Source organism: Mesoplodon mirus (genome assembly GCF_964341445.2).
Source record: "Mesoplodon mirus genome assembly, chromosome: 16".
NCBI classification, from domain to species: domain Eukaryota; kingdom Metazoa; phylum Chordata; class Mammalia; order Artiodactyla; family Ziphiidae; genus Mesoplodon; species Mesoplodon mirus.
This window is the reverse complement of record NC_138992.1, coordinates 66,426,414-66,439,174: the sequence shown is the minus strand read 5'-3', so window position 1 is coordinate 66,439,174 and position 12,761 is coordinate 66,426,414. Positions and strand designations below refer to the sequence as shown.

Here is a 12,761-nt window from a genome sequence, read left to right as displayed (position 1 = left end):
TCCATGCGTGTCATTTTCTTTTCTTTTTTTTCCCACTTTATGTTGGTGGTTACCAACCTCTGTAAGATAAGTTTTACATACTTGAGGCAGATTTTAAGGGTTATTTCTGCCTATACTTTTCAAAGTTAAAATTTCATTTTGAGTTTAAGGATCTTTCTGTAGAGTATACACAGAATTAGCTATACTTCTATATTCTAAATAGTTTAATATCAAACCTTTTGCTGATAGGATCTTGGAATCAATATATAAATTACGTTTTTTTGGTAGTTTTAAAAACAAAACAAGATTGTCTTTACTACTGAAAAATAAAATTACAAAGTAACAAAACAATTGAGTTAAATAAGGGATGGGGCATATGAAATTTGGAGACTGTGAATGCTAGAATGTGTAATCATTTGGTATTTTTTTTATTCATTCACAAACATCAGTTAAGTACATTATAAGACACTGTGTTAAGGGCTAAAGTTAGAAAAAAAATTTTTACAGGCATGATGCTAGCCTTCAGTGACTTACATAGAAAATCACTTTTATTTCTCAATTTTAACTTCTGCTATTTGAAGAGAAATCAGTTTATACAAAATAAAAACCTATTTTTAGCAGCAGAGTTTTGGGAATACTCAACCAGTTAATCACCATTTCCAGTTGCAAGGATTTCAGTATTTCTTGGTTTCATTTGTTTTTTGTTTTTAAGTTAGCATGATTTTTCAGCCACCAGTGTTAGTGTTAATTCTTATTCATTACCTGGTAGTACACGAGGAGTTGGACAAAGCAGAGTGTCTCCAAGTTTTGTAGTGAGTCTGTTTAGAACCTAAAATAGGCATTTTTTTGGAGCATTTTCTTTTGGGGAATATGTTACCTGCTTTATTTTATTTATTTATTTATTTATTTATTTTTAATATATTTATTTATTTATTTTTGGCTATGTTGGGTCTTCGTTGCTGCGCATGTAGTTGCGGTGAGCTGGGGCTACTCTTTGTTGCGGTTCACGGGCTTCTCATTGTGATGGCTTCTCTTGTTGCAGAGCATGGGCTCTGTGTGCACAGGCTTCAGTAGCTGTGGCACACGGGCTCAGTAGTTGTGGCTTGCAGGCCCTAGAGCGTAGGCTCCGTAGTTGTGACGCACGGGCTTAGTTGCCCCGTGGCATGTGGGATCTTCCTGTACCGGGGCTCAAACCCATGTCCCCTGCATTGGCAGTAGGATTCTTAACTACTGCGCCACCAGGGAAGTCCTACCTGCTGTATTTTAATTTTATAATCATTGTATTTACAGATTTTAAAAATATATATTTTTAAGGATAAGGAATATATATATTCCTTATTGTATATCAAGAAACATGAATTAAGAAATAACTTCTTGATCAAAATTCACTATCTTGTGCTTGTCTATTCTTGTGTAACTGTATTGATAATTACAGTCTGATATAAATAATCATAATAGTATTGTCTCTCTTAACAGATTTTATTAAACAGAGAAGAGCGGGACTGAATGAATTCATTCAGAACTTAGTTAGGCATCCAGAACTTTACAACCAGTAAGTAATTTTCATTGTGTTCTAAGGAGGCACTGAAACCCAACCTAAGACTATTGAATAAGCTACTGATACAGGTTTTATACATTCTGTGGAATATTATTATGCTGTATATTTTTGTGAAATCTTCCTCAAGAATTTTTCCTCTGGTATTCTTTTTTTTTTTTGCGGTATGCGGGCCTCTCACTGTTGTGGCCTCTCCCGTTGCGGAGCACAGGCTCCGAATGCGCAGGCTCAGTGGCCATGGCTCACGGGCCCAGCCGCTCCGCGGCATGTGGGATCTTCCCGGACTGGGGCACGAACCTGTGTCCCCTGCATCAGCAGGCGGACTCTCAACCACTGCGCCACCAGGGAAACCCCTTTCCTCTGGTATTCTTAATCTTCTTTTCTCTCCATCAACTCAAGGCCCTAGTTATTTTCTTTCTTCCTATTGTACTTGTATTTTTTTTGTAGATTAAACTTGAAAGGAATTTGCAGTTAAAACATTTTGCTAATTATTTAATGTTATATTTATTCGTGCATTGAGAAAGCATTTTGTATGTACCTCTGTGTGCATTGGGAATAAAAAGAGAAATGAGTGTTATCCTTACCTTCCAGAGGCATAGGCTTCCAGGTAAGTGGGAGAAACAGGTGTAGAAACAAGCAATTAAAGCAAAGAGAGTTTTATGATAAAAATCTGGAAGACAACAGAGAAAAACGTGGCCAACTCTCCTTGGGGTGGGTGGGTGTCAAGGAAGTCTTCCTGGAACTTAAAGGATGTGCAGTCTTTCAAGAAGAAAGCTAGGGGGAGCATTCTAGGCCAAGGGAGCAGTGCTTGTAACAGAGTCTACAAAGAGCCTGCAATTGTTCAGGATGCTCCCATATTAACATTTCACGATGACTGGAACACAGAGTAAGTTTACGGCAAGGAGATGAAGCTGAAGGAGTTGGTGAGGGCCAGGCACACTTGCAACCACTTCTTGTGTGACCTGGGTCAGCGTTCTCTCGTCCCAGACAAGGCCTCCAGGCCTCTTCAGCACAACCTTCCAGGCATCCACTTAACATGAGGGCGCTTTCCCAGCCCTGTGTGTGTCTGGTAGGCCAGCAGCTCCTGTGAAAGCAGAAGAGTGGGTCATATCAGAAATACCTGGGAACGTATAGGTAGATCCATGGTTTGAGATGTATTTTCATTTTGAGTCTGGTAATTGGTTCATTGGTGTTCATTATGTTTATTGTGATTTGTTATGTGCATGTATGTTACTTATATTGTTTAGTATGTATAAAGTATTAACATTCTAAGAAGAATAAAGAGGACCAAGAAGAATATCCGGGGAGCGTTTCTGCAGCTCACCTGTCTGGGTAGATGTAAAGGCTGCCTGTGGACATTGATGCAGACATGACACCTTTTAACAGTCTTTTCAGAATCACAACACTGAAGGACTGTATTTTTAGCAATTGTCCTCAGAACGGTTATTACCATTTTATAGTTCTTTATAGTTTAAAGAGGGCTTCTATCTTCTGAGCAGGTGCTCTGACCTTTTTTAACTTAATTTAATTTACTAAATTAGTAAAATACTGGAGCTGGACTTCCTCTGACCAAGGTCTTCTGCCCAGTGCTCTGGGTTTCATTTCCCCTGATGCTCACAGATAGGACGAGGGTCACGGGGAGGTCCAGCACCTGCTGTAGCTCTGGGATTAGCCCCTGCAAAGGGGAGCAGCCGACTTTCCACTCAGAGCCCCCAGCAGGTGGTGGAGGAGCACAGAATTGGGCAGGATCCTTGAATTCAGGGTTCCTATGTCTGGTGTGTTCCTTAGCAAAGAGCCTGTTATTACTTGGCTCTTTGTATAATTATTTTTTAAACATTATGTCTTTTCCCTAGGACAGATTCTATGTTATCTTCAGCTTAGATCTACCCTTCTAATGTATAACTCTTGTTATATGCACTTGAAATTACTTCGAATTGGCATATTACTGACTTGTTTGAAATTCGTACATTGAGAGCTTGAATTTGTCTCATTCTTGGACAGAGCCTCCCATAGAATAAGTGTGGAATAAATGGCGGTGGTGTTTATTATTTCTCCTGGTATTTTGAACAGTGTTACTCAGAACCTCTGACAGTATATGTTAAATTCTAAGTATTCATTTTGGATCTAGAAGTGTAGTATTATAAAGATGTTATATTTGGTATTGAAATTCAACTAAAACCAATTTGATTATTTTAACATCATACTATAAAATACACAATTTTTAAATATACTACCCAATAGATTTTTACATACGTATGCACCTTGTAACTACCACTATTCCGTTTAAGGTAGAGGACATTTTTCAGCACTCCAAGGTAAATAGCCAAGAGGTTTTTTTTTTTCAACTTAATGTTTAACTGACATTTTCTTTTTAATAAAAAGTGACATTTCACATTTTCTGGATCTCATCTGTTAATGGAACTTTGTTAATTTTCACACTCTTCATTTGAACATCAAACTGTTTATAAAATAGTACAGATTTAAGAGAGTAAGAGGAGAAGCCAATCAGCAAGTGTATCTTGAACACCATCTCTGTATCCTTATTATGTGTGGGATATGCGCTTCAAAAATAGCTTTACTTCAATAGAGAAAAGGTTATTTTTAAGATAACTTATTAAAATTGAATTTAAAATCATTTAAAAACTCAAATAAAATATTATTATTTCTCGGACCTTTGGATAGAAAAGGGTTTTCTGAGGATATTGGTAGTGAATGATGTTTTACAAAGTAAAATAATGACAAATTTGATTAATAAAAACTTTTGACCTCCAACAATTACAAGTGAAATTAAAAACCAAAAATATAAAAAGTTTCACATGACAAAGGACAGTAGATAAATATACTTAATAAAAGAGCTCATGCAGATAATACATACTTAAGGCACCAAAAAAAAAAAAAAAGACAAAACACATTAACAGTTTACAAAAGAGGAGATGCAAATGGCTGATTAATTACCAGGGAAGCTGAACATTTCTTTACTATTTAAGAAATGCAGATGGAGCAAAAACACCTCATTTTAGCTTCATTGCATTATAACACATATAGAAAAGAACACAAATCATGATTGTACAGTTTAATGAATTATGAGAAAATGGATACATCTGAGTATCCCCCCTCTCCACCCCAGGCCAAGGAATAGAACATTGCCAGCACCCCTGCAGCCCCTCACATGCCTCTTCTCAATGTCTGTTCCTTCCCAAAGGTCATTACTCTCCTGATTTTTAGCAGCATAGATTAATGTGCCCTGTTTCTGAACTTTATATAAATAGAATCATATATTACATGGTCTATATCTGGCTTGTTTTCAACAATTGAGAGTCACCAGTGTTACTGCATATAGCTATGCAGTTTGTTCATTTCCATTGCTGTATAATACCCCATTGCATGAATATACCACAATTCTGCTGATCGACATTTGAGTTATTTCTGTTTTCTGGCTCTAATGAGTAATGTTGACATTAACATATCTTTTGCTGCACATGTGCAAGCATTTCTGATGTATCTTTGAGTAGAATTTTTGGTTGTAGAGTATGTATATGTTTCATCTTAGTGGATAATTCTAAATAGTTTCCAAAGTGATTGTACCAATTTCCACTTCCACCATTGGTGTACGAGATCACATGGGTCACCTCACCAACACTTAGTATCATTAGTCTTTTCAATTTTAGCCATTCTGGTGAGTGTGTAGTGGTATCTTATTGTTGCTTTAATTTGCATTTCACTAATTACTAATATAATTGAGTTCCGTCTCTTTAAAATACTATTTTTCACTTACCAGACTATGAGAGATGCTAATATAAACTAACATTTAATCAAGGCTGGAGAAAGTCTTCAGGATGTTCATGTATTGCTAGGAGAGTAGAAATTGGTACAACCTCTCTGGAAATTAGCTTAACAAACTACTTAAAGCCTGAAAATGGTTTATAGTTCAGAGCAAATACTTTTCTTTTTAAAAATCTGTAGTGAAAATCGTAAATGCAGTTCCAGTGTTGTGCACAATGATTGTCACTTGCAGCATTATTTATAGTAGTGAAAGCTGTACAGTCAAAAGTTGGAAGCCATATATATATAATATATATATAATATATATGTAAAAAATATATATATTATATATATATATATATCCTAAAGTGAAAGAACCACTGAGTAACTTTTAGTGTGTCCTAATACAGCATCATACATCTATCAAAAGTGATTGCTGGGCTTCCCTGGTGGCGCAGTGGTTGAGAGTCCGCCTGCTGATGCAGGGGACACGGGTTCGTGCCCCGGTCTGGGAAGATCCCACATGCCGCAGAGCGGCTGGGCCCGTGAGCCATGGCCGCTGAGCCTGCGCATCTGGAGCCTATGCTCCACAACGGGAGAGGCCACGACAGTGAGAGGCCCGCGTACCACAAAAAAAAAAAAAAAAAAAAGTGATTGCTAACAAAGAATTTTTAACAGCATGGCAAAGTCCTTTTGATGTATTGAATACATTGTATTTTTAGGTGAAAAACAGTAAAATAAAATATTTAAAATATAGCATGATCTTAACTGTGCAGAGAAAAAGCAAATACAGTAGGGGTGTTAAGAATGAAGATTCCCACCTTTAAATTTTTTTTTGAAATAAAATGCACATAACATAAAACCATTTTATCTATTTTTGAAGTGTACAATTCAGTGGTTTTTAGTATACTTGCAATGCTGTACAACCACATCATTATCTTATTCTATCACCCAAGTCTAAGCTAACATTAACATCAACCCAAAAAGAAACTATATTTTCTAATTTCCCCTTTCCCCCAACCCTTGGCAACCACTAATCTACTTTCTATTTTTATGGATTTGCCTGTTATGGGGATTTCATACAAATGGAATCATACAGTTTTAAATCTTCCTTTGTTCATTTAGCATAATGTTTTTGAAGTTCATTCATATTGTAGCATGTATCAGTACTTCATTTGTTTTCATAGTTGAATAATACTCCATTATATGGATATGCCACATTTTGTTTGTCCATTCATCCACTTTTTGACTATTATAAATAATGCTGCTATGAACGTGTGTGTGTGTGTGTGACCTTTTGTGTGCACATATGTTTTTATTTCTTTTGGGTATATACTGAAAAGTGGAATTGCTGGGTCGTACAGTAACTGTATAGCTTTTCAAAGAACCACCTGTTTTCTACACTGGCTGTAGCATTTTACATTCCCACCAGCCGCCCTCCCCTTTTTAAAAACTATTTTTCATCTTCCTGAATTTCTAACGATGAATGTATATTATTTGTATTTAATTATTAAGAACAATTTTGGAAATCTTGCCATTTGTGACAACGTGGATGGACATTGACGGCATCGTGCTAAGTGAAATAAGTCAGAGGAAGACAAGTACTGCATGAACTCACTTATATGTGAAATCTTAAACCCAAATTCATAATCATTGATACAAAGAACAGATTGGTGGTTGCCAGAGGTGGGGGGTAGGCGAAATGGGTGAAGGTGGTCAAAAGGTATAAACTTTCAGTTATAAAATAAATAAGTCATCAGATGTAATGTGCAGCATGGGGACTGTGGTAGTGTATTTGAATGTAGCTAAGAGAGTAGATTAAAAGTTCTCATCACACACAAAAAATGTGTAACTGTGTGGTTATGGATGTTAACCAGACTTATTGTGGTCATCGTTTTGCAATGTATACAAGTATAGAAGCATTATGTCATACACCTGGAACTGATACAGTGTTATATGTCAATTATATCTCAAGTTTTTTTAACCATTTTTAAAAATTGAAGTATAGTTAATTTACACTGTTGTATTAGTTTCAGGTATACAGCAAAGTGTTTCATTTATACATATATATTCTTTTTCAGATTCTTTCCCATTATAGGTTATTACAGGATATTGACTATATAGTTCCTTGTGCTATACAGTAGGTCCTTGTTTATTTTATATATAGTGGTGTGTATATGTTAATCCTAAACAGTATGGAAGTGTCTTAAAAATAGAGCTACCATATGATCTTGCAGTCCCAATCCTGGGCATATATCTGGAGAATACTCTAATTCGAAAAGATACATGCACCCCAGTGTTCATAGCGACACTATTTACAATACCAAGACATGGAAGCAACCTAAATGTCCATGGACAGATGAATGGATAAAGAAGATGTGATGTATATATAATAGAATATTATTCGTCCATAAAAAAGAATGAAATAATGCCGCTTGCAGCAACATGGATGGACCTAAGACATTATCATATTAAGTGAAGTAAGTCAGACTGAGAAAGACAAATATCATATGATATAATTTATATGTGGAATCTAAAAAGCAAGTGATACAAATAAAATTATTTGGAAAACAGAAATAGACTCACAGACATAGAAAACAAACTTAAGGTTACCAAAGGGGATAGCAGTAGGGCAGGGGGCAGGGGAAGGATAAATTAGGATTTGGGGATTAACACACATCTCAACTTTTAAAAAGGAAAAAAAAAAGAACAGTTTGGGAGGAGGTACTGCAGATACAGAGATTTAATCATTCCTCAGGATTGTCATTAGTCCATGCAAGGCCCCTCTTTTATTTTAGTCCATTTTTTTCCTCTTCATACCCATTTCTTCATCCCCGCTGGTGATGCCCACTTCAACATGTTTGTTATATGTCTTTGGTTATCTATTTATCGACTGTTGCTTTGTGTCTGTGAGTGTTTAATATATACACGTAAATGGTGCTGTGCTGTGGTTCCTTGTTTCTGATCGCTGACTGCTGTTCTCTGCAGGCAGTTACCATAGCTTGCTTACTCATTTCCGTAGTGGTAGATGGCTGTTTTGCTTCTGATTCAGAGCTATAGAGAATATTGCAATGAGTATCCTAGTTACATGTCTTTCACTGAACCTGTACATAATTTTTTTGTGTGTGTGGTTTATTCTTAGAACTGAAATTTCAGGCCTCAGGGAAAATGCATACTCAGTTTAACCAAATATTGCCAAATTGCTTTTCAGAAAAGTTGCCTCTTTTTACATTCTCACCAGCAATACATGAGGGTGTTCCTTTCCCTGTATCCCTACCAACTTTTGGTATTATGTGTCTTTCTAAATTTTGCTGGCTAGTGGACATAAGGTAATTTCTCATTGTTGTTTAAATTTGTTTTTTTGTGATTATTAGTGAGGTTAGGCATCTTCATAAATTTCCTTACCATTTGGGTTTTCTATTCTGTGAACCGACTGTTGATACCTTTGCCCATTTGTTTATTGGATTCCCTATTTTTAAAATTAATTTGCTTATTCCTTTTATAATAATGATTATTAATGGATTTTGTTTGACTTTCTTACTGTAAATGCTGCTATAGTTACTTTTATTTTCATGTTAAAAGGGAGAAAAGCTGTAGAAATGCAAAGTCATAATAAAGTTAATTTTTGTTTTTAGTCCAGATGTCAGAGCATTCCTTCAAATGGACAGTCCAAAACATCAGTCAGATCCATCTGAAGATGAGGATGAAAGAAGTACTCAGAAGGTAGTAAGAGGAATTGTATTTTTTAACAGAAAAAAATACCATTCCCCAGAGATGAAATTATTGGCAACTTTAGGACCACATTTACTTAAAACAAAGTAATTTCATCCATTGTAGATTTTCTACTCTGTAGAGTACATAAAAACAAATGTGTATACCTCTTACTTATCACTATTTCTTATAAAATTGATAATATGAGTACTTTTTATAATAAAAGGTAATACATGTTAATTAAAGAAAAATTTGAAAATAATTTAGAAGTATTACCCATATTATCAGCAAACAGACCTAGTAATTTTTAATGTTTTAGTGATTTTCTTTCTAATCTTCTCTAATATGTGGAAATTTTTTAAATTACCTAACTTTAATTATACAATATATAAAGTTTTGTGTTCTGCTTTCTTCACTTTACATTTTACTTTTTGATCATAATATATCTTCATCATGATTATCACCATTGCAACTGTTGTTTTGAATTTTGGCCAGCAGGAGAGGCCTTTTCAACCAGAATATTACATACCTCTTCCTCTGCATTGTCAGGTTTTGAGATGTAGAGCAATCAATACACATGTGCTGGTTGGTATCAACTAACTTTTATTGCTGTAGTTATATGTACATAATCAATACGTTTTCCGAAAAGAATAAAGAATAGGATATTCTTGTTTTTTTAATTAATTGTGATAAATATCGTAAGCTTGTGCCTTCTTATGAAGATATTTTCAACATTTACTTTAGAAAGTTATGTTAGGTAAATTACAATAACAACTCAGGATTATTATATAGCAATTAAAAGTATAATTACAAGTGTTATATAAATATAATACCTTTATAATTTAAAATTGATTAATACTATTGTTAAATATATACATGAAAATCAGAGATGTACGTTTTTGTCTTTATAATGTCTTTTAATTTTGTCATGGTTCTGTTTTTGTGATTTAAAAGGTAATGTCATGAGTTGAAACATTACTGTCCCACAGCTAAAAATCTTCATTTGAAAAATAGATGTGACTACTGGAAAGTAGTAATTTTCTTTCTCTGATGCTCTAGGAGGATTCTCAGTTAAGGGAACAGATTTAACTCTTACGTCTGTGACATGGTTGCTCTTAGGACAATGTAAAAGGATATTTTAATTTTATATCTGTGCAGTCGGTCAAAAGAGAAACCACAAGCTGGGAAAACATGTAACAAAGTATAAGAAGGAATAATGTCTGTAAAAAAAGCTCATACATACGGATTTTTGAAAAGAATGGTATTTAGGACCCTAGTAGATGAAAGGAAAAGAGACATGAAGAAATACTCTTAGTAAACAGATACATGGGAAAATGTTCAACCTTGATGCCAGTAGCAAATGAAAGTTTTAAATGAGAGGTTTTTTAATCTGCCAAATTAACAAAAATGTAAAGTAAATAAAATACGCCAGGACTAATAAGGGTAAGGTAAAATGGGCATCCTTGGGCGTTACTGGTGTTAAAATTTATGCAACTCTTTTGGAAAGCAATTTGGCAACATGTATCAAACATGAAAGTAATTCATGTCACTTAGGAGTTGATGCAAATGAAATAACCCTTCACAGAAAAGAACAAAGATGTTCATTTTAGTATGATTTATAATGAAAAGTTAGAATCAGTTTGAATAGTCATCAGTCAAATAGTGGTTGTCCCTATATATTGTACATGTAAAAAATATTTCTAAGGATGATAATATTTAAAGTTTTGACATACCATTAAATGAAATCAGGGTTTAAAACTTTTAATGCAAACTTACACAGTGTGATCACAGTTTTTCGAAGTTATGCAAAGACTATATGAAAGTACTATAAATATTTGTAAATTGTCCGTTGGTAAGGTTATGGATTTTTAAAAACATCTTAATACTATTCAAAAAATATTTTAAAGAGTAAAATTTATGTAACCGTGATTTTCCATGTTTTGTTTGTTAATCACGTAGAGAGTATGTAGGTTTAGATCATGTAAAGAATGTCTTGCCTTGCTGTAGGATAATGGTTTTTGAAGAAAGAACTAGACTAAGAGAAATTCCTGGGTTCTGGCTCCTCCTCTCCCACTGTTGACTTTCGATCTCAATTTTGTTTCTCGTTTCATCCATAAAATCTGGAACTTAGACTAGGATCTTTTCCTGTTTTAAAATACTGATTTAAAAAAACCTTATAAAAAAAAGAAAGAGCCATATTTCATCTTACAGTTATAACTATTTATTTATTTTTATTATTTTTAAAATTAAAATTTCTAGGAAATGCATCAGTTTTATTTTTATTTATTTTTTCTTCCAGTTTTAATGAGGTATAATTGACATACATCACTGGCATAAGTTTAGGGTGTACAGCATTATGATCTGACTTACATACATCATGCAATAATCACCACAGTAAGCTTAGTGAATATCTATTGATATCATCTCATATAGATACAAAATTAAAGAAACAGAAAAAAATGTTTTTCCTGTGATGAGAACTCTTAGGATTTATTCTCTTAACAACTTTCATATATAACATACACAGTGTTAATTATATCTATCATGTTGTACATTACATCCATAGTACTTATTTTCTTATAACTGGAAGTTTGTACCGTTTGACTGCTTTCATCCAGTTCCTTCACTCCCCCCACCCCAGTTGTAACTATTTATTAAGGACTTCTGAGTGGATAATCAAATGAATTTAATAGCTGGAAAATATCTTAGAAGGCATCTGGACCTTCTTATTTATAGAGAAAAAAACGGAGGCCAAGAGAAGTCAAGAAACTTATTCTCTTGATTAGTGTTCATTCTGTTAAGAAATATACCTCAACTTCAGTTTAGTGATTAGATGTAGTCTTTAAAAATAATAGGTAGGGCTTCCCTGTTGGCGCAGTGGTTGAGAGTCCGCCTGCCGATGCAGGGCACACGGGTTCGTGCCCCGGTTCGGGAAGATCCCACATGCTGTGGAGCGGCTGGGCCCGTGAGCCATGGCCGCTGAGCCTGCGCGTCCGGAGCCTGTGCTCCGCAAGGGGAGAGGCCACAACAGTGAGAGGCCCACATACAGCCAAAAAAAAAAAAGCTATAAAAATAATAGGTAGAGGGGCTTCCCTGGTGGCGCAGGGATTGAGAGTCCGCCTGCCGATGCAGGGGACACGGGTTCGTGCCCCGGTCCGGGAAGATCCCACATGCTGCGGAGCGGCTGGGCCCGTGAGCCATGGCCACTGAGCCTGCGCATCTGGAGCCTGTGCACCGCAACGGGAGAGGCCACAGCAGTGAGAGGCCCGCGTACCACACACACAAAAAAAATAATAAGTAGAGTAAAAAGTTATCTAATTATATACCTCAGAAATTTTCATTATTATTTCAGAAATGTGCTCCATTAGAAAAACTGTTTGCAAGTAATAAAATCTTATTACATATTAATGTAATTCAGGGGACAGGTTATCCTTGTTATTGTTTAATCCACACTTATTTACTTCACTCTCTTCATCTTATAGAAAAGTTCATTGAATGGAAAAATGATACAGTTCTCTGCACATTCATTAAAAGAATAAGTGTATTGAAATTACAACTTAGTTTGATTACATTATCAGATTGTATAGAATACTATAATATTTAAACATAATCATGATATATATAAGTCAAATCATTATGCTATACATCTTAACCTTTTACAGTTCTGTATGTCAGTTATATAATATCTCAGAAAAACTGGGGAACAGGGGGAGATTACTTCATGTTAAAATTATGCTACAACAGGACAAATCTC

The 12,761-nt window shown here is 35.0% G+C and overlaps 1 protein-coding gene across 19 annotated transcripts in view; it reads left to right on the top strand.

Moving 5' to 3' along the window:
* SGK3 (serum/glucocorticoid regulated kinase family member 3) overlaps positions 1-12,761 on the top strand; it is a 117,694-nt gene that overhangs the window by 79,268 nt on the left and 25,665 nt on the right. For 17 of the 19 annotated variants that reach the window (XM_082601702.1, XM_082601697.1, XM_082601701.1 and 14 more), the window contains 3 exons: positions 1,456-1,531; positions 8,932-9,019; positions 9,506-9,592. In XM_082601702.1, the coding sequence (XP_082457828.1) occupies positions 1,456-1,531; positions 8,932-9,019; positions 9,506-9,592 (251 nt within the window). The remainder of the gene's footprint in view (positions 1-1,455; positions 1,532-8,931; positions 9,020-9,505; positions 9,593-12,761) is intronic. The other 2 variants (XM_082601699.1, XM_082601700.1) reach the window with 2 other exon arrangements.